The 25,761-nt window shown below is 33.9% G+C and overlaps 1 protein-coding gene across 2 annotated transcripts; it reads right to left on the bottom strand.

Moving 5' to 3' along the window:
- Nucleotides 1–3,263: 3,263 nt before the first annotated feature.
- Nucleotides 3,264–25,761, bottom strand: LOC123819180 (killer cell lectin-like receptor 7). 2 transcript variants are annotated; one of them, XM_045839473.1, is made up of 8 exons: nucleotides 12,294–12,468; nucleotides 10,769–10,863; nucleotides 9,682–9,765; nucleotides 9,403–9,498; nucleotides 7,476–7,589; nucleotides 6,642–6,835; nucleotides 3,965–4,098; nucleotides 3,264–3,588 (listed from the first exon to the last, which is right to left on the bottom strand). In XM_045839473.1, the coding sequence occupies exons 2-8, from the start codon at nucleotides 10,836–10,838 to the stop codon at nucleotides 3,465–3,467; spliced, it is 816 nt and encodes a 271-aa protein (XP_045695429.1). In that variant the 5' UTR covers nucleotides 10,839–10,863; nucleotides 12,294–12,468; the 3' UTR covers nucleotides 3,264–3,464. The 2 variants fall into 2 exon arrangements, with proteins under 2 accessions (XP_045695429.1, XP_045695430.1); XM_045839474.1 differs by lacking the exons at nucleotides 10,769–10,863; nucleotides 12,294–12,468 and adding an exon at nucleotides 25,746–25,761.

The raw sequence follows: 25,761 nt of genomic DNA, 5'->3' as shown, positions 1-25,761 counted from the left end.
GTGAAATCTAAATATGGTTCCATGATGGCACCAATATCAATTTCCTGGTTTTTAAATTGAGGTACATTTACCTGTAAGTCATTTTACAAATGCTCAAAGCTACATAAGATATTACCTTTGTGGAAATTTTGGTGTAAAGATACGTGTGATTTTTCTGTACTATTTTGCAAGTTTCTGTGTCTATATTTCACATCAAAAGGTAAAGAAAGTACACACACAACAAAAAAACACCAAAGAGTTGAATAATTCTTTGCATTACATGAAATGGAAACAATAAAAGAACTATACTCAGAATTTTTAAGTAACTTGTTCAATGGAATTAAAAAAGACAACTTCAATGTACAAAATGGTAATTATATGAACAGGCCATTCCACTAGTTGACAGAGATGTTTATTACAGCATTATTGGAGGAGATAAGTGAGAAACACTTCAGATGTCCCAGAGCAGAGACATAGATGAGAGAGCTGTCTTGTATGTCATACAATGGAACTCTCAACTGACATTCAAATGAAGTTCTCAATTCACTTGGCTCAATATGGGTGGAAGCTGGAAGACATATTGGTGAATAAAATTCCAGTGCAGAATGTACACAGTGGTGATGTCATTTATGTATACTTCCACTTTGCTATTGTTCATTCACAAATATGTCATATATAAATCAGTATATAGTGGTATATATGTAGTCATAGAAAATACAAGAGTTTTCACTCAAGTATTCACTCATATATAAAGAGTTTTCACTATGTACTCAAATATAAAATCATGAACAAAGATAAGCATAAACTTCAAGATAAGAGTTATGCATATAGAGGAAACTGAGTGGGTTTAGGAAGGAGTATAATGTCCTTTCCAACTATATCTGGATATGAAGCAAATAGACAAAACATCAGTATTTATTACATCTTTAAAATTAGTACCCATGTCTGGTAGAAGGTGCTTTAGAAATATTTCTAAAATATAATAAAATATAAATGTGATAGAACTGAAAAGGGAAGTAGAAAAATCTATGATAACTGAAGCCTTAAACACCCCTGTAGTTATCAATAGAATATGTAGTTATAAAATCAGTTTGGATATAGAAGACCTGAACAAATTAATAATCCTCATTGTTTCTGAATTAAGAAACTGGAATGAGGAAAAAAAACCCCAAATCAAGCTAAGCAAGCAGCTAATAAAATAAGAGGAGAAAATAGTAAAATCGGAAATAAAAAGATAAAGAAAATAATGTAACATTAAGTTTTTAAGAAGTGAGGAGTTCTGCCCCATTTCCTGAAGGCAGGAGTATGTATGTGATGTGGAATTTTTCTGCACAGATTTGTCTCATGTCCCTTATTAATTTATTCCCTTATTTATTTATTCAATCATCTCATACTATTATAGATCCATAGATATTTACTTGATATATTGTAAAAAATATTTTTAAATATTTTATTTATTTATTTTTTTTAGAGAGGGAAGGGAGGGAGAAAGAGAGAAACATCAATGTGCGGTTGCTGGGGGTCATGGCCTGCAACCCAGGCATGTGCCCTGACTGGGAATAGAACCTGCGACACTTTGGTTCTCAGCCCGCGCTCAATCCACTGAGCTACACCAGCCAGGGCTATTTCTTTAATATTTTAAGTATAATTCAATAATACTTTATTTTGTGGCCCAAATAGTTTCTGCTATGACCCCTAGGAATTCTTTTTACCTGGTTCCTGTATCCCTTTGACATACCCCCATCATTTTAAGCACTTCCCTACTTTCTAGCACCACAATGCTCCAGGCTCATCTTGTACGTTTCCTACCCCTGTCTTACAATCAGCCTTTTCTCCTGTAGCCCTAGTTCTTTTTACAGGGGAATAGAATTACAGTCAAAATGGTTACTAAGTGAATTTCTTTTTTTTTTTGCAGAAAACATTCAAAGAATTTTGAGAAGGGACAAAGTAGAACTCACATTGCATCAAGACTTACAATAAACTATACTGTATACCTGGAGCTGAAACAAAATAATGTCAAATATAAAGTGTAAATTAAAAATAAAAAGGGACTTACTATAAAGTAATGAAAATACTGGTGAAATAAGATAGGTACTCATAAATGAAATGGCGTAGATATTTGAAATAGATCTACACATAACTGACACATACAATTGACTATTTTGAAAAGTACCATGATAATTCAATAGAAGAGTGTGTTTTGAAAAGTGGTGCTGAGATAGTTGGTCATTTATATGCAAAAATTTCATAAAAAGAACTCGGTTGACACTTTTCACCTTATACAAAACTTAACATGAAATGGAGTCTAGAATTTAATGTAAATTAAAGTTCTAGAAAAAAGCATAAAGGAAAAAATTTCAACCTCAGTTTAATTTAAAATAAAAACAGAATTTTTTAGGATATAAAAATTTAAAATCATGGATGAAATAAACTGATTCAACTTTATCAAATGTTGAATTCTGCCTCTCTAAATTTTTCAAAATTTGTTCTAAGACAATATTAAGAGAATAAAATATGAAATAAAACATTGGAAGACAATGTTTACAAAACACATGCCTGATAAAATACTAGAATTCAAGTCATATAGAGAACTATTATAACTCAATAATAAGAAAACAAAAAACCCAAAGAAATAGGCAAAATATTCCCATCAGTACTTTAATATAATGCATGTGTGGTTGACATAAAAATATGAATAAGGGTTATTGGTATTTATTCATTAGGAAAATACAACTTCAAACCACCTTAAATTATACTACACCCTTATTGAAATGGTATTTCAGACCAATGATACTGAATTCTGAAAACATGCAAGCAAATGGAATTTTAATACACTGCTAGTGGTCCAGTCACTTTGCAACAACAGTTTGGTTGTTTACCTATGAATAAGAAAACTATGAGTCAGTAGTTTGAACTTACCAGAGCATATATTTTAGTTTGGGTGCAGATCTCAAATTCATATCTAACTCATGATACTATTCTCTTTCCAGTATACTCTACTGGTTCTCTCTTAAAAAGCAAAAAAATCAAACAGAAATGCATATGCCATTCATAGAAGAAATATCTTCAATGATTGATGGCATTACTTCCCAGCCCCAGTGGGCATGGCAGTGACTGAAGTTTGCAGGACTACTTGCTAAATCTGTGTGAGATGCAGGAACAGAGCATGCAAAACTCTGCTTCCTAATCACCATCAGAAGCACTCATACTGTTTTACTCCAGCACCTTGTGCTCATACTCATGGCAATTTGTCAGTCTTCAGGTGACAGGGCAGAAGTGGAGGGTCTGGTGTATCTCATTGTGATGTACCCACTATTCCAGCCTTATGTCATGCACAGGCTAGAAAACTGGTAGAGCCCATTAAAAAAAAACCACACAAGGATATTCTGAAATGAAACAGAGAACCTAGGACTCCCAAGAAGCTGAGTTTTTAGAAGGAAAATTTATTGTACTTGTCTTCTGTGGTTGCTTTTTTGTTCTCATTATTAGGTAGCATGACCAGCATTCTTCTTTTCGCAAACATAGTTGGAGGGTCTGGAACAGTCAGAAACTTGCATCTTCCTTACTGATATCCTCACACAGCTTCCAGTCTTTGTCTGTTGCCTGTTGCTTAACATAGAATAGAAAGATATAGATGAAGTAAAATATTCATTTACTATTGCAGACACCATAAGTGATATTGTGCCACAGTTAAATTAAGGTGGTAGGTTTTTCTTAGTTATAGAAACTATCCCTTGGAGCTCTAGGTTTTCTTAAAGAAATATCATGAAGGATATAGGCATAAAGTTGAAAACCTCTGTCTCTCCATGTGCTCATTTACTGAAGTTAAGTGCTGTCATTGTGTGTATACATGTGTATGTATACATACATGTATGTATACATGCCTATATACATATGGATGGATTTTCCCTATACACTTTCAGGAATATAAATCAGCATGCCTGATTATAGACCTTCTCACTTTGTTTTTATTCTAGAGACTTACTTTGTGATAAAGAACAGGGAGGGTAATGAGGGTGGTGAGTTATCTTCCCATGTCCAGAAATTGTTGTCTCCTTTACGGGACAATCCAATCCAAGAGTAATAGGTCTTAGAGGACAGTTGGCTTTGAATGAACTTCTGTCATAAAAGAAACATATTCTGTGAGTAAAATTCTTTTTATGTTATGTTTGTGAACAACTAAAAGTATAGAGATCAACTACCTGCTGATTGCATTCCGATCATAAAATAATGTAATCTCAGTGTTTGGTACTTTATAAGTCAATTAACACAGAATAAAAACACAGAGGTGATGAAAAATATTCACTTATTAAATGTTAAATATAAAGACATATATGAGATATCAAACCACTCAGTTTAGCGGTGTCTGAGACTTATGATTGATCTCTTCCATTTGAAACTGATTTGTGTGACTCAAAGATGATTTCTGATCAAAGTCTGATTTCTACTTTTGGGTTTTGGGCATCAGAGGTATGAAATTACTACTAATGTTGTCCATTTTTGCTCCACAAGGACTGTGGTTATTTCCTGCAAAATGAGCATCTTGAGGAAACATTCCTTACTCATCAGATGAGGTGTCTGTATATAATGGCTGGCTATAAGTTATTCATAAGTAAAAAAGTAAATGATGTTCATCTTGCACTTTCATTTTTACAGAGCATATGCACATATATTCTCTCACTTGATCTTCCTAAAAATGGTGGAAAGAAAACACACCCAGTTTTAGTTTTGTTTCCCACATTTTTGAGAAGATGGCAAAAGCTCAGTTCCCCTCCTGGCGGGGGTGGGGGCGGGCAACATGTATTTTTTTTTCTGGTCTAGACCAAGAAAAAAAAAATCATATATGAGTCTAGATATAAAATTTAGCATTCAATATCGGTTTTCATAGGTGTCTTTATTTAACAATTAAGCTACTCTGTATGGAAGTTAGGGTCCTTAGACTCTGAAACTCATTCTTAGAACTGCTGTATGCCCTTGGCACCCCAATTTAAGATTTCTTTTGCAAAATGATGCATTAGCAGTGGAAAATCAATAAAATAGTTATTGGATACAGCATCTTTTAGGATGTTATTTTGAAATTCTGTAAGTCTATAAAAAGGTTGAGGGTAAACAATTGAGTGAAGGTATAGACTTTCTTAAAAACCCAAAGTTCCATGGGCAAAACTTTTCACTTTGTTGATGTTTCTGTAATAATCCATGGTTGTATGAATATTGTTTAGTAAATATTTCTGAAAATCTGGGCATCACCATTTAAATTCTATAGCCCTCATTTAAGAAAACTATAAACACTTTTCTCACTAAAATGTCATGATTTATTTATGTAAAACAGATAGATATCAAGATATCACATTAGCTCCCTTACCTGGCCAATATTCAACATTTTCATGTAAGCTCTTTACCTTGTCAGTAATAAATAGGACATCTAAAATTTTTTTCTATCAATGACAATTGCAATTTTCTGTTTTTGGAAATTGACATATGAGATTATATTAGTTTCATGTATACAACGTCATGATTTGCTCTTAGTATATATTCAAAATGATCACTACATTAAGTCTAGTTAACTTCCATGATCATACATGTAGTTTTCTTTGGGAGTAAAAAAGAGGTCATTTCAGACTATGAAATATTTTTCTTTCTGGATTCTAGTTTTTCTTTGTTTTCTTGATGGTTTTCAGTTTCATACATTTTACAGTGGCTTTTGAGTTGTTGAAAACCACGTAGGTAGATAATTGGAGTAGAACAGAAAGCAGTGATTCTTAATGTCTGTTACTGTATTATTGAGAGAATAGTAAAACTTATTCTTAACCTGGAATGTTAGGATATGTTAATTTTTTGCAAGCTTAATAATAAATTTGGTATGGTTTTCTTTGCAAATTCCAAGTAAATTCAAAGCAAGGGAGAATGATAAAATTCATGAAATATTCAGTTCAGTTTTATTTGGAGGCTAATATGAATTAAAATTTAATATGATTTAGAAATAATTGACCTTCAACTTCAATTCATACAGAGTTTTACTTTTCACCTCAAGCTCAGTGGCAATGCTGTACTTCTTGGTTTTGTGGGTGGTATAAAGATTTTTTTCAGGGAGGCTGAAGGCCCATTTTTATAAAATACTCAATATAAGATATGCAATTACCCTTGATAAACATATATTGTAAAGATAGATTTGTCCTCACTGGTTTATGTTTGACTTTACATTTGCAATGTTGTGGAAATTTCAATTGTGGATGGATTAGATGAATTAAAGAAAATTCACATTTAATTTCCATTTGTATTTCTGACTGTAGCATGAGCACTGTCTGAATCTGAGTCACTTTACAAGGTAAGCAGTGCAGAGAAACTCAAGTATTCTGGAGCATAACATTTAGCCAATAATGACTAGATAAACTCTGTATGGTGTGAGCTGGGAAACTGAAAATAGACAGCCCTGACAGGTGTGGCTCAGCAGTTTGGGCATCATTCCTCAAACTGAAAGTTCACTGGCTCAATTCCCTATCAGGGCCCAAACCTGGGCTGTGGGACAGGTCTCTGGCTGGAGGCGTGTGAGAGGCAGCTGATCAATATTTGTCCTGCACATCCATTTTTCTCTCCCTCTCTCTTTTGCACCCTCTAATAATTAATAAGTAAAATCTTAAAAATAAACAGAAATTATACATCACCAATTCTTTTTCATCTTCTATCTTAAGAAGTGTGGTATAAAATTTCTTGCAGAGTTTTCTACTCTCTTCATAGGTCTTCAATTCACATGAAAAATAATAACACTTCTCTCCACTGCATGATTGTTTCTTCTCACATGTGCTGTTCTTACTTGTTTGAGAAGCTGTGATATTTCTTGGACCACTCAGTGTGTATGCTGAAAGGGATGTCTGAGGATAAGACACTGAAAAATTCTTCCTAGTCCTAAAAACTTTTATTTAATGAAATTGATGGGATTCACTTCAGCTTTCTAAATAAAATTTCTGGTCTGGGAAGAGTTATATTACTAATTTTTTCACTAATTCAATGCATAATATTTAAAAATTTATCTAAGAAGAACTTCTAAGAAGATTGACATTTTCCTTACAACTTCAACAAAAATAACTTAATAATGAGAAGCGACTTCTTTGAATTCTTTAGACTGAGTAAAATCTATAAGTACAGAACAGAGACAGTCTGAACTTATTCCCTGACTGCATACACATATTAAGAGATATAATAATGAATAGAAAATCTGATAATGAGACTTTGTTTTTTTATTTGTTTACTTGTTTTTCTGTAAAAAAAAGTATTATATTGAGAACTGGTAACTAACTTGAAAAAACAAAATATTGTACAAACAATAAAATATAATCTTTGGGAAAAGCAGATTTTTTCTTGTTCAATTAAGTAAAAATTAAATTTGGATCCTGCAATTATTTATGCATAAATATTCAATTTGAACAGGACATCAGGTGACTGACGGAAGCAGAGAAGGGACTTATTGGTCTCGGTCTTCAAGTTATTTATCTGCATACCTGTGTGAAGTGGTTCCTCTGTGAAAGTTATGATTTTGAACATGGAATTGTCTTCCTGTGTAACATTGTCCAGTGGTGGTTTCTGTGGCTGGCATTCCTGATGACCCTGGAAAACTTTACTGGACATCATTAGCTCAAGGAGAACATTATATGGGATTAAATAATAAGTATAGTTTTAATTTTAATATGTTAGTTCATGTTCAGGAGTGAGGACCATTTTTACTTCTGTCCCCTTTAGACATCTCTTCTCTGCATATGATTTTCTCATTCATATATCATTTATTCAAAAATCATAAGGTAATGATAGAACACCTTGGTGGATCTTGGATACAACAAAAAAACATGCTAAGGTTCTGGGGTTGAAGAAACTCACTCACTGTGATGGGAAGACTTGTAGGGTAATATATGTCTGGTGGCACAAGTAATTCAATCTTGCTGCTGAACCCAGCAGAGATTGGCTGACAATGTGAGCTCTAGAATAGTGTGACACACCAGCAAGGCTTCACATTTACAAACTTTGGTGCATTGAAAGTTAACATCAAGATAGTTAAAAGATAACCAAAAGGATGGGAGAAAATCTTTGAAAATCTATTGTCTGATAAGAATAATGTACATAATATTATATCCACACCATAACATAGAATGTTTTTGAATGTTTAATGTAGGGCATACTGATACATTCTATCATCCAGGAACCTTGGAAACATTACATTAATTGCAATAACCCAGGCTGAAAAGATAACGTATTACATGATTGCATTTTATGAGATATTCAGAATAGGAAAATCAATGGAGATAGAAGGTAGATTAGTGATTGTTTCATGCTGCCTAATTTGAAAGGAAATGGGAAACAAGTGCTAATGAACATAGGGTTGCTTTTTGGGTGAATAAAAATGTTCTATATTGATTACAGTTATGATTTTACTATCTGAATATATTAAAATCCATTGAATATTACCCTGTAAATAGGTGAATTGTACAGGTGATTTACATGTCAATGAATTTCACACACACACACACACAAATGAAAGAGTTTAATTTGCAAACCAGAAACCTAAGAGTCAAGGCCATGATATACGATGGTGCTTTTAAAAAAATATACACAGAGAATTACATACACTGTATATGACTATCACTGCTTTTAATGCAAGACTTGTTGGTTACTCATTTTTGAGTCACTCACAGTGACTAACATGAGAGGAAACGGCATACAGACATATGTGCTGCCACAGAGAAACTTAGAGAACATAAGGATAAGAGCAAATGATCTAGAGTTATTTGAAGTTACTTTGGACAAGAGAATTTAAACTTAAAATTATTTGACTGAAAAAGATGAAAATTATGAAAGCAAACATAAGTAATGGAGTTTTTACATAATTCAGTAGAAATGAAATATCTCTAGTGATTTCTTGGCATTTTGATAGATGGTCAGAGATACTTGGAGAAGAGTATTTTGAAGTGTGTTGACTTTAGCATAATTTAGGAGGCAATTTGAATAGTATAGGGTAAATATAGTGTTGTGTTGTAGTTGGTCTTTAGAAGAATAAACTATTCACAAAGTTAATTTGAGCTGCAGACTGAAGATTCAATGGTGAACCAAGGAGGCTGACAGTTTCTTGTAAGAAGGCATCAGAGAGGAGAGTGAAAATTAATGTGCACACAGCATGATTGACCATCACGAACACCTTAACAGAGCTTTCCTGGTGATATCCTGAATATGACCCAGTATTTGTGAGTAAAGAAGAAGTGAGAAGTTTTCAAGAATTTTGAACTGGCCAAGTGATCACTTTAGTGGTGAAGGTGGAAGGGTTTCTTGTATAGAAGTGGTGATCATAACAATGGAACTAGTAGGAAAGAAATACTAGTAGAGAAGTAAGTCCTAAGGGACAAGCTACACAGTTCAGGGCACAGGGCTGGTTGAACTTACCCATGAGTCCCAAAATTACAGTTGTTACAAGAAGAAAGAAACAGAAGATTCCAAGGATCACAACAGTGAGACACCAGGTAAATGGAACTGAAGATCCTGGTCAGAGATAAAAAAGTGAGATTGAGTAACTCAGCAAAGACAAGAGTGAATTAAAAAGAGTTAAAACGGCTACTTTTATGAAATTCAATACCCTACCTCCTGAATGTCTTCAAACTTGAAATTGTCAATTGAGTGTGGTACTGAACAATTTGAAACAACAATGAATGGAGAATTGGGTACCTGCATTCTGATTCCTCTTCTGTTTGTTTTCTTCTCTGGGGAAGTCATGTATTCTAACTTTACCAAAATTATCCTCTGTATCATCTAAATGATTTATGAATACAAAGTGGAATATTAGATATATAGACTTGGTGTTAAAACTGCAAATACACTTCTAAAGTATATCTGTATACATCACTTTTATTGATCCACTATCAGAAGATATTGTTTATTTTGGTGATATCAATAGCTTTCAAACAAGAACTCTTCTCACTTTGGAGCCTTACTTTCTACTGTTATTCTATATTAGCATTAACCTCAGCTACTACACATGAGAAATTAAAATCACAAACACGTATCAAATAATGTTCATCAAATACTGTTTCTTGCAACTTTGTAGACTGAGTGAGTGACATCTGGAGATTCACAATTGTTTCCAAACAAGTTGAAAAGAAATAATTTTCGTACATGACTTGCTCAGTTATGCACATGTGTACACAGCACCAAAACTACATTAATTCCCTGGAATATACTGAATATGGATTTAATATTCGACACTGCTTTTTTTGTAGGAGTATAGAAATGAAATGTGGTTTAAAAATCCTTATGAGCCTGGGTGGTTAACTGGGTTACAGCGAGTGTGGTTTGTGACTAATGCTAGTTGAATTATATTCACACAGGTACACAATTAGAGGACATGTAAGCTGGGTCCTCTACACAAATTTTACCTTTTCCTTTAGGTGATTTATTGTTTGTTAACTTTGTCTGACTAAAGTTCGAAGTAGATTTGTTCACTCCTGAGTAAATTATCGACTCTTTTATCTCTGGAGATTAAAAGAGGGATGTGGTAATTGCTTTGTATTTACACCATTTTCACAAACAGGGAGGGTGGTTGACTAAAATTTTTTCCAAATAAAAATATCTATGTAATTGTTTTCTTCCAACTAGGTCAAGTCCATCACTCAAATCTTTTAAATGGTTAAATCCTTAAAACATGTTAGACATAAAGTGCCATGTGCTAAATTATGAAGAAAATCTTTAGCAAAATTACTTAACAAGTAAGAGAAAATAATAACAGAATTCAATAGGGATTGGGAAAAATACTCACTTTCTTTTTGCATGTGCTTTTTGGAAGAAAGGTATTTCAAATTTACATATGTTGTATTTTTTTCATTCATCTCTGAAAAACTTTGAGGTACAATACTAAAAGATACAAATTGACAGTTTTTAAAATTAGTTTTCAATTTCTGTCATTTCTAGGCTGTCCATGTATAATTAAAATCAGTATTTCATAAAATTTAACTACTGATGAATGATTTTACTTTTGCAATATCTTTTCCATGATAGATTTTTGCCTTAGATAATTTTCTTTCCCCTTCTCAAAATTATCGGTTACCATTTTTCTTTACTTACTTAGGTATTATCATTTCACCAACTATACCTGAACTTATCCAAATATAATATTTAATTTAATGTAAAAGGTTAATAATGCAATGGTCAATAAAATATATATAAAACATTAAACAATTTTCCCTACCCTTAAAATTTCTAAGAAAAATTTTATGAGTAATCTGTATTTTGAAATTGTATCATGTTACATGTTGTTATTAGCAAATATAGCCATGATTTCTCCTAATATTTTCTGTGTTTATCTTTATTTTTTATTAATGACTCAAAGAAAGTTTGATTTCTATATGTTTGAAGAGATTTTTGTCATCTCTTCCTATGTGGTATTAAAAATGAATGTCTTACAGTTAGAACACTAGTAGACCGAGCCTGTACTCTCATGTGGTGAGTGGTTTTATGTCAATAGTGTTTGAAGGTATAGGCAAAAGCCAACTAATCTTGCTTGAAATAACAAGTTTACTTGCAAATGTTAAAAAATTAATTAATTTGTTTCAAGTATTTTATATATTATCTCAGTAATCAACAAAGAAATGTTTAAAAATAAAATTCTATTGCAGAAAAAATGTTACATTCTTATTCTCACCAGTTTCCCAGGGTATCATCAGCTTAAATACACTGTGCTTTGTTTTATTTTTTCAGCCTTATGCTTCCTTTATCTTTTATGATGTGACTAAAATATATAGGCCTCTGTGTGTTAATAATATTCACTATGCCATTTGATCATTTATCCCAAGATAACACCTTATAAGAAAAAGTGATTTACAGACATAAATGTATAATGCCTTTAAAATTTTTTACCAAGTCTTCAATACATGGGTAATGTGAACATATATCACATAAATTAGCAAAGTTCAGAGGTGGATGTGTAATAGAAAACCATCTTACTACGTAGACATGCCAAATCAATAGTTGATTAAATATTTACTTAATTTCTCATATCTTATCATTCATATGACCATTTAGTCTCTTGATACATTTGGTTAATTCATCAGATATACTAAGAAATTATCAGTTATATTCCATGTAAAGCTAAGAAAACTGTATAGGAGACAATTCACTTGTAAAGTAATTATTGAACTTGAATGGTTCAGCTCATTTGCTTACGAGATTGAACGTATTGATTATTTTAAAAAAGTCTATTCTCTATGCTCTGTATAGGCAATCAGGTGGCAGTAATAACAGTGATATGCACTGAGAGCCACAGCTATAGACATAGTTGGCGATACCTGTGTCAATGCAGTAGAGTTTTCACTCCAGTGGAGTCTGGTCCAAATAGAAGAGGTGAGCCCCTGCAGGTGGATGGGCTGGATGTGCGTGTTCTGGCAAAGAAGGTGATTCTTCTGGGCTCCCTATGTTATCTGCCCTTGTTTTCCAAAAGCCTTCAGTGCTGCTCAGCTACACATGAAGATGTGAGAGAATAGTTCACATTTAAGCCTCAGGTTTCACTATCTGCATCCTTTATCACAGAGACATTGGTTCCTTTCTGTCTTTTTTTTTCAACACAGATGAGTGAGAAACATAATTTAAAGGCCCATGCTAATTTTGCACAGAATATAAAGGAAACCTTAGCAAAAAAAGACCACTATTACCACTGATGACCTCCACCAAAGAGTAAGATTCTAAATATATTCTCTATAGCAGACACTAAAGTTTTGTGTTCCAAAAGGAAATTACACCTAATGAGTAATTTACATTCATCTTGCAAACTACTCTAATATTAGCTACTCAAAAATACATAAACACTAACAGACTCCACATATTTATCTGAATGAGAGTTTGATTAGTAAAGTTTTATGGACTTAAATTGTATTGGAATGAGAGGCACTCAATCTCTGGTTCCTTAAAAATAGATCTAAATCAGTGGTTTTATTCTTTGAAATATTTTTTCACAAAAGTTTTCTACAGTCTGTTTTTCCATGTATTTCAGCATAAACAGGGTATAGTTTGACAAAACTTCAGGTTTTGATGAGTTTTGGTTCCCTTCCCCTGTACTCAGTACTGTAAGTATAAAATACAGAAATATGTTATCTCCCTCCTTAAAGTCTGATGTAGCATAGCCCATGGTGTACTGGGTAGACAATGACAATGCAGTTGAAATATACTGGCCCTAGCTCAGTAGGAAAGATCGAAAGAGTTTCACCTGTTTACACCATAAATGAATGGGACATACATCCCAGAAGTAAACCCACATCTTTATAGTCAATTAATGATCAAGAGAGGAAGCAAGCACATCTAAAGTGGACTAAGGATAGTATATTCAATAGGTGGTGTTGGGAAAATTGGACACAAGTGCAGAAAAATGAAACTAGATTACCTTCTGACATCCCACTCAAGAATAAATTCAAAATGGATGAAAAATTAAATGTTAGATCTCAAATCACAAAAATCCTAGAAGGAGGCACAGGCACCAAAATCTTAGATATTGCTAGCCAAAAATTTTTATGAAATATATCTCCTTAAGCAAGGGAAACAAAAGGAAAAAAGCAGATGGAACTATATCAAACTAAAATGTGTTTGGAAAGCAAAAAAAAAAATCAACAAAATAAAAAGGCAACTCACAGAATGGGAGATCATATTTGCCATGCATCTGAAAAGAGGTTAACAACCAAAATTTATAAAGTACTTACAGAGCTCTATGCCAAAGAAAAGAAGCCAATTAAAAATGTGCAAAGGACTTGAATAGAAACTTCTTGAAACAGGACATACAGATGTCCAATAGACATAAGAAAAGATGCTCAACATCAATAATCATCAGAGAAATGCAAATTAAAACCACAATGAGATACCATCACACACCTGTCAGAATGCCTGTGATGAATAAATCAACAAACAAGTGCTAACAAGGATGTGGACAAAGGGTAACCTTTTACACTGTTGGTGTAGATGCAGACTGATGCAGCTCTGTGGGAAACAGGGTGAAGACACCCCAAAAAGTTAAATTTGGATCTGTCTTTTGAGTCAGAGATTCCACTTCTGGGATTATATCCGAACTCAGAAGAACATAAACCCTGCTGTGTTCACTGTAGCATTATTTACAGTGGCCAAGATATGGAAGCAGCCCACGTGTCCATCAGTAGATGAGTGGATAAAACATCTATGGGACATTTACAAAATGAAATTCTTCCCAGCCATTAAGAAGAAGAAAATTTTACTTTTTTCAACACCCTGGATGGATCTGGAGAACATTATGCTATTAAAATAAGCCAGTTAAGGAAAGACAAATACCATATGATTTCACTCATGTGTGGAATTTTCTGACCAAACTGAATGAACAAGCATAGCAGAGACAGACTCATAGATGGCGAGGAGATGACAGCTAGTCAGGTGTGACGGGTTTAGAAAGTGGAGGGACTGAGCAAAGAGGAAAAAGGACTTAGGAACAACAGTGTGGTGATTGCAGGCAGGGCAAGGTTGATATAAGGGACTAAATGGTAATGCGAAAATACAATAAAGTTTAAAATTTTAAAACACAGTAAAGAATACATTTCAATGGTGAATTTAATTTATTCAAAAACATACATGGATCTGGAGAGCATTATGGTAAGTGAAATAAAAGACAAATACTATATGATCTCACCTTTAAGTGGAACCTAATCAACAAAACAAAGAAGCAAGCAAAATATAACCAGACACATTGAAATTAAGAACAAATGGACAGTAACCAGAGGGGAGGTGGGCGGGGATAATGTGGGGAAAAGTGGGAAAGGTTTTTCAGAAACAACTATAAAGGACATTTGGACAAAACCAAGGGGGTGGAATCAGGAGGGGGAGGTGGGGACAGCTGGCGTTGGGGGGAAAAGAAGGGGGCAACGGCAGATATCTGTACAAAAATAATATAAAATAAATGAAAAGAAATGAAAAAAAAACATTTGGGTGTGACACATTAGAACATTTTTTTATTGAATTCTGGACTGGAGAAATGGTTAATGGAAAGCTGATTTTGCTATAAAAACAAGTCTTTACAGAGAGTATCAAACAATGTGAGTAATAAAAGGATAGCCATAGGTAGCCTATGAAAGAGGAATGTTTTTACTGTATGTTCTGGCTCTATGCTCTTTTTCTTTTTGTAGTACTCATTTCTCATTTTCGTTCTGTTCTCTCCAACCTCTATAGACTTCATCCAAACAGTTCACTGGCAAACTCAACACTCAACTTTATTGTGATTAAATTATTAGACCTTAAAATTATTTGTTTAGACTTTAACTTCTTTCTATTGTGAGTTTTTGATAATTATTTATTTTTATTCTATTACAGTTGTCTCAGTTTCCCCCCTTAGCCCTCCTCCACCAGTCCTCCCCCACATCCACAGTCAGTTCCCCACTCTCATCCATGTCCATGGGTCTTTCATACATGTTTTTTCCTAGTTCCCTCCCTTCTTTCCATCATTACCTCCACATCACCTCCCCTAGGTCACTTTCCATCTGTTCCACATTTCCATGCCTGTGGTCCTATTTTGTTCATTAGTTTATTGTGTTCATTAGATTCCTCTTACAGGTGAGATCATATGGTATTTGCATTTCACTGATAGCTTATTTCACTCAGCATAATATTCTCCAGTTCCATCCATGCTGTCAAAAACGATTGGAGTTCCTTCCTTCTTTCTGCTGCATAGTATTCCATTGCCTAAATGTACCATGATTTTTTTGATCCACTCATTTACTGATGGGGACTTAGGCTTTGTTCAGCACTTGGTGTCTAAATAGTACCACTGTTAATATAGGGATGCATAAGTTGTCTTGAACTGGTGACCTGAGATCCTTACAGTATATTCCCAGCAGCCGAATCCTGGGGTCAAAAGGTGGTTCCATTTTTAGTGTTCTGAGGAAATTCCATACTGTTTTCCATTGGCTGAATCAGTCTGCATTCCCACCAACATTACACTAAGGTTCCCTTTTCTCTACATCCTCAACAGCACTTGTTGTTTGTTGATTTGTTTATGATGGCCATTCTGACTGGCCTGAGGTGATATCTCATTGTGATTTTAATTTGCATCTCCCTGATGACTAGTGATGTTGTGCATCTTTTCATATGTCAATGGACCATGTGTATGTCCTCCTTGCAAAAGTGTCTGTTCAGGTCCTTTGCCCATTTTTAAATTGGATTATTTGTCTCCCTGGTGTTCAGTTGTATGATTTGTTTTTATATTTTGAAGATCAAACCCTTGTCCTATGTATCACTGGTAAACATGATTTCCCATACAGTTAGTCCCATTTTATTTTTAAACATTTTTTATTATCATTCAATTATAATTGTCCCCATTTTCCCATTACTCTCCCTTACTGTACTACCCCCCACATGCCATATTGAATCTTCCTCCACCATTGTCTTTGTCTATGGGCCTTTTTACATGCTGTTTCATTTTGATGATGGTTTCTTTACCCATGCACAAGCTTTTGAGATTGATATAATCCAATTTGTTTATATGTTTTTTTATTTCCCCTGCCTTATGAGATGTATTGGCAAAAATATTGCTATGCAGAATATCTGAAATCTTCCTATGTTTTCCTTTAGGACTTTATGATGCCATTACTTATCCTTATGCTTTCTAATTTTAAGCCTGATGTATGGTGTATGTTATTGGTCTACTTTCTTTATTTTTGTATTTACTAGTCCATTTCTCCCAAACGAATTTATTGAATTGGACTTCTTTGTTATATTCTCATGCCCCCTTTATCAAATATTCACTGACCAAAGAGACTTTAGTTTATTTCTGGGTTCTCTATTGTGTTCCATTAATCTATGTGTCTGTTGTTACGCCAGTACCAGACTCTTTTGATTTCAGTGGCTTTGTAGTATAATTTGATATCAGGTCTTGTGATCCCCCCTTCTTTGTTCTTCTTCCTTAAGATTGCTAGCAACATAATATAGCACATAAGAGAATGAAGAACAAAAATTACATGATGATATCAATGGATGCTGAAAAAGCCCTTGATAAAATCAATCACCAATAAATGATAAAAGCAAGCAGCAAAGTGGCAATAGAGGGAGCATACCTCAACATAATAAAAGCCGTATAAGAGAAACCTGTAGCTGATATCATACTCAATGGGAAGAAACAAAATATTCTTCCCTAAAATTAGGAATAGGAAGAGGGTGTCTGCTCTCACTATTTTATTAGAAAACTAAGACTCAGTAGTTTGAACTTGCCAGAGAATATATTATAGTTGTGGTGCAGATTTCAAATTCATATCTAATTCATGATACTATTCTCTTTCCAGTATACTCTACTGGTTTTTTCTTAAAAAGGAAAAAATGAAACAGAAATGCATACACACTTCATACAGAAAATACCTTCAATGACTGCTGGCATCACTTCCCAGCCCCAATGTACATAGTGGGACTGAAGTGTGCAGGACTACTTGCTAAATCTGTGTGTTTCAGGAACAGAACATACAAAACTTTGCATCCCAATATCCATCAGAAGCACTCATACTATTTTACTCCATCACCCTATGATCATACTCATGGTAATTTGGCAGTCTTCATGCGACAGGGCAAAAGTGGAGTGTGTGGAGTATCTCATTGTGGTGTACCCATTATTCCAGCCTTATCTTCTGCAAAGGCTAGAATACTGTTAGAGCCCATTAAAAAAAATCAGGGACATTTTGAGATGAAATAGAGACCCTAGAACTTCCAAGAATCTGAGTTTTTAGAAAGAAAATTTTCTGTACTTGTCTTCTGTCGTTGTTTTATTTATTTATTTCTTTTTTTGTTCTCATTATTAGGTAGCATGACCAGCCTTCTTTTCACAAGCATAGTTTGAGAGTCTGGAACAGTCAGAAACTTCCATCTTCCTTGCTGCTATCCTCACACAGCTTCCAGTCTTTGTCTGTTGCCTGTTGGTTAACATAGAATAGAAACGCACAGATGAAGTAAAATATTCATTTACTATTGCAGACACAATAAGTAATATTTTTCCATGGTTTGGTGGTAGGTTTTTCTTAATTTATAGAAATTATCCTTTGGAGCTCTAGGTTTTCTTACAGAATAACTCATGAAGGATATAAGCATAAAGTTTAAAAACTTCATATCTCCATGTGCTCATGTGCTGAAGTTAGTGCTATCATTGTGTGCGTACATGCGTATGTACATGTACATGTTATATGCATGCCTATATATGTATGGTTGGAGTTTTCCTATAAACTTTCAGGAATATAAACCAGCAGGTATGATTATAGACCTTCTTACTTTGTTTTTATTCCAGAGACTTACTTTGTGAGAAAGAACAGTGAGGGTAATGAGGGTGCTGAGTTATCTTCCCATGTCCAGAAATCATTAGTTCCTTTACGAGACAATCCAATCCAAGTGTAGTAGGACTTAGAAGACAGTTGGTTTTGAATGAACTTCTGTCATAAAAGAAACATATTCTATGGTAAAATTCTTTTAATATTATTTTTGTGAATAACTAAAAGCATGAAGATCAACTACCTCCTGCTTGCATTCCCATTATAAAATAATGTAATCTCAGTTTTTGGTACTTTATTAGATTCCTTATTACAGAATAGAAACACATAGGTGATATAAAATATCCATTTAGAAAATGTTAATATAAAGACACATTTAAAGCAGGAAAACTCTCTCTGAGTTTAGCCATGTTTGTTTAGACTTACGACTGAAAACTCTTCCTTTTGAAACTTATTTGTGTAACTCAAAGATGAGTTCTGACAAAGTCTGATTTCTACTTTGGGCTCCAGGCATCAGAGGTATGAGACTACTACTAACACTGTTGTCTTTTGTTGCTCACAAGGACTGTGGTTATTTCCTGAAATATGAGCATCTTGAGAAAACATCCCTTACTTGTCATATGAGGTGTCTATGTATAATTAATGGCTGGCTGTAAGTTATACAATTAATTAAAAAATAAATGATGTTCACATTGCACTTTTTTTTATAGAGCATATGGGCATATATTCTCTCACTTGATCTTTCTAAATATGGTGGAAAGAAAATACTCCCAGTTTTCTTTTTGTTTCCCACGTCTTTGAGAAGATGGCAAAAGCTTAGTTCCTCTACCCAGAGGGCAGAAAGAACATATATGTGTCTATAGGCACATATTAGACACATGTACACCACTGTATTAGACATTACAGACCAGAAAACAAATTCATATGTGAGTCTAGACATAAAATTTACCATTCCCTGTCTGGGTTTTCACAGGTGTCTTAATTTGACAATTAAGCTACTCTGGAGGAAAATTAGGACCATAGACTCTGAAACTCATTCTTAGAATATCTGTATATCCATGGTACCCCAAGTTAAGATTTCTTTTGTGAAATGATGCATTAACAGTGGAAAATTGATAAGAGGATTATCGAATACAACATTGTTTAGAGTGTTATTTTGAAATTCTGTAATTCTATAAAAAGGTTGAGGGTAAACAAACTATGTAGTGGTATGGAGTCTCTTAAAATCCCAAAGTTCCTTAGGCAAACACTTTTCACTTTGCTAATGTTTCTGTAGTAATTCATGGTTGTGCGAGTGTAGTTATGTAAATATTTCTGAAAATCTGGACATCACCATTTAAATTCTATAGTTCTTATCGAAGAAAACTATAAATATTTTGCTCACTAAAATGTCATGATATATTTATGTAAAACAGATAGATATCAAGATATCACATTAGCTCCCTTATCCTGGTAAATATTCAACATTTTCATGTAAGCTCTTTACCTTTTCAGTAATAAATAGTACATCTAAAATTTTTTCTGTCAATGACAATTGCAATGTTATGTTTTTTGAAAACTGACATATGAAATTATATGAGTTTCAGGTATTTCATCATGATGTGCTCTTAGTGTATATTAAAAATGATCACCACATTAAGTCTATTTAACTCCCATTACCATACATGTGGTCTTCTGTTGGAGAAAAAAAGTGGTTAATTCAGACTTTGTAATTTTTTCCTTTCCTGATTCAAGTTTTTCTTTGTGTTCTTGATAGATTTCAATTTCATATATTTTACAGTGGCTTTTGAGTTGTTGAAAATCAAATAAGTAGATAACTGGACTAGTACAGAAAATAGAGTGATTCTTAATGTCTGTTATTGTATCGTTGAGAGAATATTGAAAATTATTTTTAACGTGGAATGTTAGGATATGTTATTTTTTAATGATAAGTTAATTCTGTATTCAGTGCCAGATAAAATGATAAAAATCATGAAATATTCAGTTCAGTTTCATGTGGTGGCTGAGTTAAAATTTAACCTGACTTAGAAATAATTAACGTTCAACTTCAATTCATAGCAGTTTTCTTTTCACATCAAGCTTGTGACAATACTGTATTTCTTGATATTGCTGGAAGTGTAATGATTGCTTTCAGAGAGACTGAAGTCCCATTTTTATAAAATAATTGATATAAGATATGCAATTGTCTATTTTTGTCATTGACAAAAATATATTGTAAGGATAGATTTGTCCTCATTGGTTTGTGTTTCACTTTACATTTGCAATGTTGTGGAAATTTTAATTGTGGATGTATTAGATGAATTAAATAAAATTCTAATTTAATTTCCATTTGTATTTCTTATTTTCTTTTTTTAAAAGATTTTATTTATTTATTTTTAGAGAGGGAAGGGAGGGAGAAAGAGAGAGAGAGAAACATCAATGTGCGATTTTGGGGGCCATGGCCTGCAACCCAGGCATGTGCCCTTACTGGGAATCGAACTTGCAACACTTTGTCTCGTAGCCCAGGTTCAATCCACTGAGCTATGCCAGCCAGCCTTTCCATTTGTACTTCTGACTGTAGTATGAGCACTGTCTGAATCTGAGTCACTTTACAACTGTAGGCAGTGCAGAGAAACTCAAGTATTCTAGAGCATAATAATTAGCCAATAATGATTAGATAAATACTATATGGTGTGAGCTGGGAAACTGAAAATAGACAGCCCTGACATGTATCGTTCAGTGCATTAAGTGGCATTCCTCAAACCGCAAGTTCGCTGGTTCAATTCCCTGTTAAGGTGCAAACCTTGGTTGTAGGGCAGGTCTCTGGTTGGAGGCCAGTAGGAGGCAGCTGATCAATATTTGTCCCACACATCCATGTTTCTCTCCCTTCCATTCCCTCTCTCTAATAGTTAATAAGTAAAATATTATAAATAAATAGAAAATATATATCACCATTTCTTTTTCATCTTCAATCTTAAGAAGTTTATAGTTCATTTTCTTACAGGATTTCTTACTGTCCTCATAGGTCTTCAAATCACATGAAAAATAATAACACTTCTCTCCACTGCATGAGTGTTTCCTCTCACATGTTCTGGTCTTACTTCCTTGAAAAGAAAAGATATTACCCAGTGTGCACCCTCAAAGGGGAGTCTGAAGATGAGACACTGATAAATCCTTTCTAGTCCTAAACACATTTATTTAATGAGATTGATGGGCTTCATTTTAGCTTTCCAAATAAAATCTCTGGCCTGGGAAGAGATATATTACTAAAAATTTTCACTGATTCTATGCATAATATTTTAAAATTTTTCTATGAAGAATTTCTAGGAAGATTGATATTTTCCCTACAACTTCAACAAAAAGGACTTAATAATGAAAAGAAACTTCTTTGAATTCTCTAGACTGAGTAAAATCTGTAGGTACAGAGACAGTTGAACTTATTCCCTGACTGCACAACCATATTGAGAGGTTTAATAATGATTAGAAAATCTGATAATGAGACTTTGTTTTTTATGTTTTTTTTTGTTTTGTTTTCTGTAGAAAACATATTATTTGGAGAACCAGTAAGTAACTTAAAAAATATAATATTGTAAAAACAATAAAATCTAATCTCTGGGAAAGGTAGATTTTTTTCTTGTACAATTAAGTAAAAATTAAATTTGGATCCTGTGATTATTTATGCGTAAAAAATCCAATATAAACAGGATATCAGCTGACTGAGAAGAGCAGAGAAAAACCTTATTGGTCTCAGTCTTCAAGTTATTTGTCTGCATACCTGTGTGAAGTGGTTCCTCTGTGAAAGTTGTGTTTTTCAACAGGGAGTTGTCTTCCTGTGTGAGGTTGTCCAGTGGTGCTTTCTGTGGCTGGTATTCATGATGACCCTGGAAAACTTTTCTGCACATTATTAGCTCAAGGAGAAGATAACATGGGACTGAATAATAAGCATAGTTTTAATTTTAATAATGTTAGTTCATGTTCAGGAGTAAGGACCATTTTTATATGTGTCCACTTTTGGCACCTCTTCTCTGTATAGGAGTTACACATTTACATATCATTTGTTCAAAATATATTGGTTAATGGTAACACAACTTAGTGGATCTTGGATACAAGAGTAAAAAGTGCAAAGGTTCTCTTTTGAAGAAACTCACTTGCTGTGAGGGGAAGACTGTGGGGACTACATGACGGGTGACACAAGTAATTCAGTGTGGCTGCTGAACCCAGCAGAGACTGGCTGACAATGTGAGCTCCAGAATAGTGTGACACACCAGCAAGACTTCAATTTACAAACTTCAGTGCATAAAAACTTAACATCAAGAGAGTGAAGAGATAACCGAAAGGATGGGAGAAAACATTTGAAAATCTATTATCTGAGAAGAATAATGTACATAATATTATATCCACACCATATAATAGAATAGTTTTGGATGTTTAACGCAAGGCCATACTGATACATTCCATCATCCAAGAACCTTGGAAACATTACATTAATTGAAATAACCCAGCCTGGAAAGATAATGTATTATGTGATTGCATTTTATAAGATACTCAGAATAAGCAACTCAATGGAGATGCAAGGTAGATTAGTGATTGTTTCAGGCTGACTAATTTGAAAGGAAATGGGCAATAAATGCTAATGCATATAGGGTTGTTTTATTGGGGCTAAAAATGTTTTATATTGATTACAGGTATAATTTTACAATTTGAATATATTAGAAGTCATTGAATCATACACTATGAAGTGGTGAATTGTATAGGCGAATCATATGTCAATAAATTTCACATAGACATATAATTATCAAAGCGCTGGATTTGCAAACCAGGAAGCTTAGAGTCAAGGCCATTAAACAGAATGGTGTTCTTTAAAAAATATACACAGAGAATTATATACACTGTATATGTCCATAACTGCCTTTAATGCAAGCCTGGTACCTCATTCTGAGTCACTCACAGTGTCTAACATGAGAGGAAAATGATCCAGAGCAGCACTTCTCAAGGGGGATAATTCTACCCTCCAGAGTGCATTGGCCACATCTGAAGTCAATTTGGATGTAACTACGATCCTCTAGTGAGTAGAGGACAAGGATGCTGCTAATATTCTGTAAATCACAAAACAGCATCCCTAACAAAGAATTACCCCCCTAAAATGTCAATAGTGCTGAGGTTGGAAACCCTTATCCAGGGTACAAATTACAAGATGCAAATAAGAAAAGGTGAAAATAATGAGTCTTTGAATAAAGAATTAACACTTGGTTAGGTAATTAGGTAATACTCCTGGAGGATTTGGAAAAGTCTTCAATATTTTACAAAATGGGTTTGAGGATTGGTATGGTCTTCTCTGGCAGAGACAGGCTGCAGGCAGAAGGCTGTCCAGCAGAAAGGAATGGCAGACAGGCAGATGTGCTGGGACAGAGACACTTAGAGAACATGAAGGTAAGAGCATGTGAGCTAGAGTTACTTGAAGTTAAATTGGACATGAGAATTTAAACTTAAAATTATTTGACTGAAAAAGACAAAAATTTGAAAGCAGATATAAGTAATGGAGTTTTATCATAATTCAGTAGAGAATGAAATATCTCTAGTGATTTCTCATCATTTTGATACATGGTCAGAAACAATTAGAGAAGAGTATTCTGAAGTCTGTTGACTTTAGGATAATTTAGGAGGCAATTTCAATAGCATAGAGGAAATATATTATTGTGTTGCAGCAGGTCTTTAGAAGAATAAACTAATTACAAAGTAAATTTGAGCTGCAGACTGAAGATTCAATGGTGAACCAAGGAGGCTGACAGTTTCTTGTAAGAAGGCATCAGAGAGGAGAGTGAAAATTAATGTGCACACAGCATGATCAACCATCACAAACACCTCAACAGAGCTGTCCTGGTGATATCCTGAATATGACCCGGTATTTGTGAGTAAAGAAGAAGTGAAAAGTTTTCAAGAACTTTGAACTGGCCAAGTGATTACCTTAGCGGTGAAGGTGGAAGGGTTTCTTGTATAGAAGTGGTGATCACAACAATGGAACTAGCAGGAAAGAAATACTAGTAGAGAAGTAAGTCCCAAGGGATGAGCTACACAGTTCAGGGCACAGGGCTGGTTGAACTTACCCATGAGTCCCAAAATGCCTGTTGTTACAAGGAGAAAGAAACAGAAGATTCCGAGGATCACTACTGTGAGACACCAGGTAAATGGGACTGAAGACACTGCTTAGAGATAAAAGAGAGCGACTGAGTAATTCAGCAAAGACAAGACTGAATATAAAAGCAAAGTTCAGAAGGATATTTTTCAGAAATTCAGCACCCTACCTCTTCAATATCTTCAGACTTGAAATTATCAATTGACTGTGGTACTGAGCAATTTGAAACAACAATGAGTAGAGAATTGGATGCCTGCATTCTGTTCATTTTCTGTTTGTTGTGCTTCTCTTGGGGAAGTCACATATTCTAACTTTACCAAAATTATCCCCTGCCTCATCTAAATGATTTATGAATTCAAAGTGGAATATTAGATATATAGACTTGGTATTAAAACTGCAAACACACTTCTAAAATATATCTATATACATCACTTTTATTGATCTCCTCTCAGAAGATATTTCTTATTTAATATATATTTTATTTTGATATTTCTAAATATCAAAGGCTTGCAAACATACTATAATTTTCTCATTGGAGCCTTACTTACTGCTGTTCTTCAACGTTAGGATTAACCTCAGCTACTACACAGAAGAAATTATAATCACAAATACATGTCAAATAATGGTCATCAAATACTGTCTTTTACAACTTTGTAGAATGAGTGAGTGACATCAGGGGATTCACAGTTGTTTCCAAACAAGTTGAAAAGAAACAATTTTCCTACCTGACCTGCTCAGTTATGCATATGTGTACACAGCACCCAAACTACATTAATTCCCTGGAATACACGAAAGGTGGATACTTATTTTTTTACAGTGGTTTTTCCGAAGGAGTATAGACATAAAATATGACTTAAAAAGCCTCATGAAACTGGGCAGGCTAACTCAGTGATAGCAAGCAGTGGTCTGTGACTAATGCTAGTTGAATTAGATTCATACAGGCTACACAGTTAGAGGACATGTAAGCTGGGTCCTCTACACAAATTTTACCTTTTCCTTTAGGTGATTTATTCCTTGTTATCTTTGTCTGACTGGAGTGTGAAGAAGATTTGTTCACTGCTGAGTAAATTACTGACTCTTTTATCTCTGGAGATTGAAAGAGAGATGTGGTCATTGCTTTGTATTTACACTATCCTCACAAACAGAGACGTTATTAAGATGTGTGAAGGTGGTTGACTAACATTTTTTCCAAATAAAAATATCTATGTAATTGTTTTCTTCAGACTAGGCAAAGTCCATCACACAAATCTTTTAAATGATAAAATTCTGAGAAGATGTTAGACATAAAGTGTCATGTGCTAAATTAAGAAAAAATCTTTAGCAAAATTAACAAGTAAGAGAAAATAATAACAGAATTCAATAGGGATTGGAAAAATACTTACTTTCTTTTTGCATGTG

Source organism: Phyllostomus hastatus, unplaced genomic scaffold (assembly GCF_019186645.2).
Source record: "Phyllostomus hastatus isolate PE091 unplaced genomic scaffold, TTU_PhHast_1.1 phas_contig_303, whole genome shotgun sequence".
Taxonomy (NCBI): domain Eukaryota; kingdom Metazoa; phylum Chordata; class Mammalia; order Chiroptera; family Phyllostomidae; genus Phyllostomus; species Phyllostomus hastatus.
The sequence above is the reverse complement of the archived record's forward strand: the minus strand, read 5'-3'. Positions and strand labels throughout refer to the sequence as shown.

Coding starts and splice junctions, on each gene's coding strand:
- LOC123819180 (XM_045839473.1), bottom strand. CDS start 10,838: ATGAATGAAAAAAATACAACATATGTAAATTTGAAATACCTTTCTTCC. Junction 9,766..10,768: donor AAAGCACATGCAAAAAGAAA/GTGAGTATTTTT, acceptor TAAATCATTTAG/ATGATACAGAGGATAATTTT. Junction 4,099..6,641: donor TAGAAGATGAAAAAGAATTG/GTGATGTATAAT, acceptor CTTTTATGACAG/AAGTTCATTCAAAGCCAACT.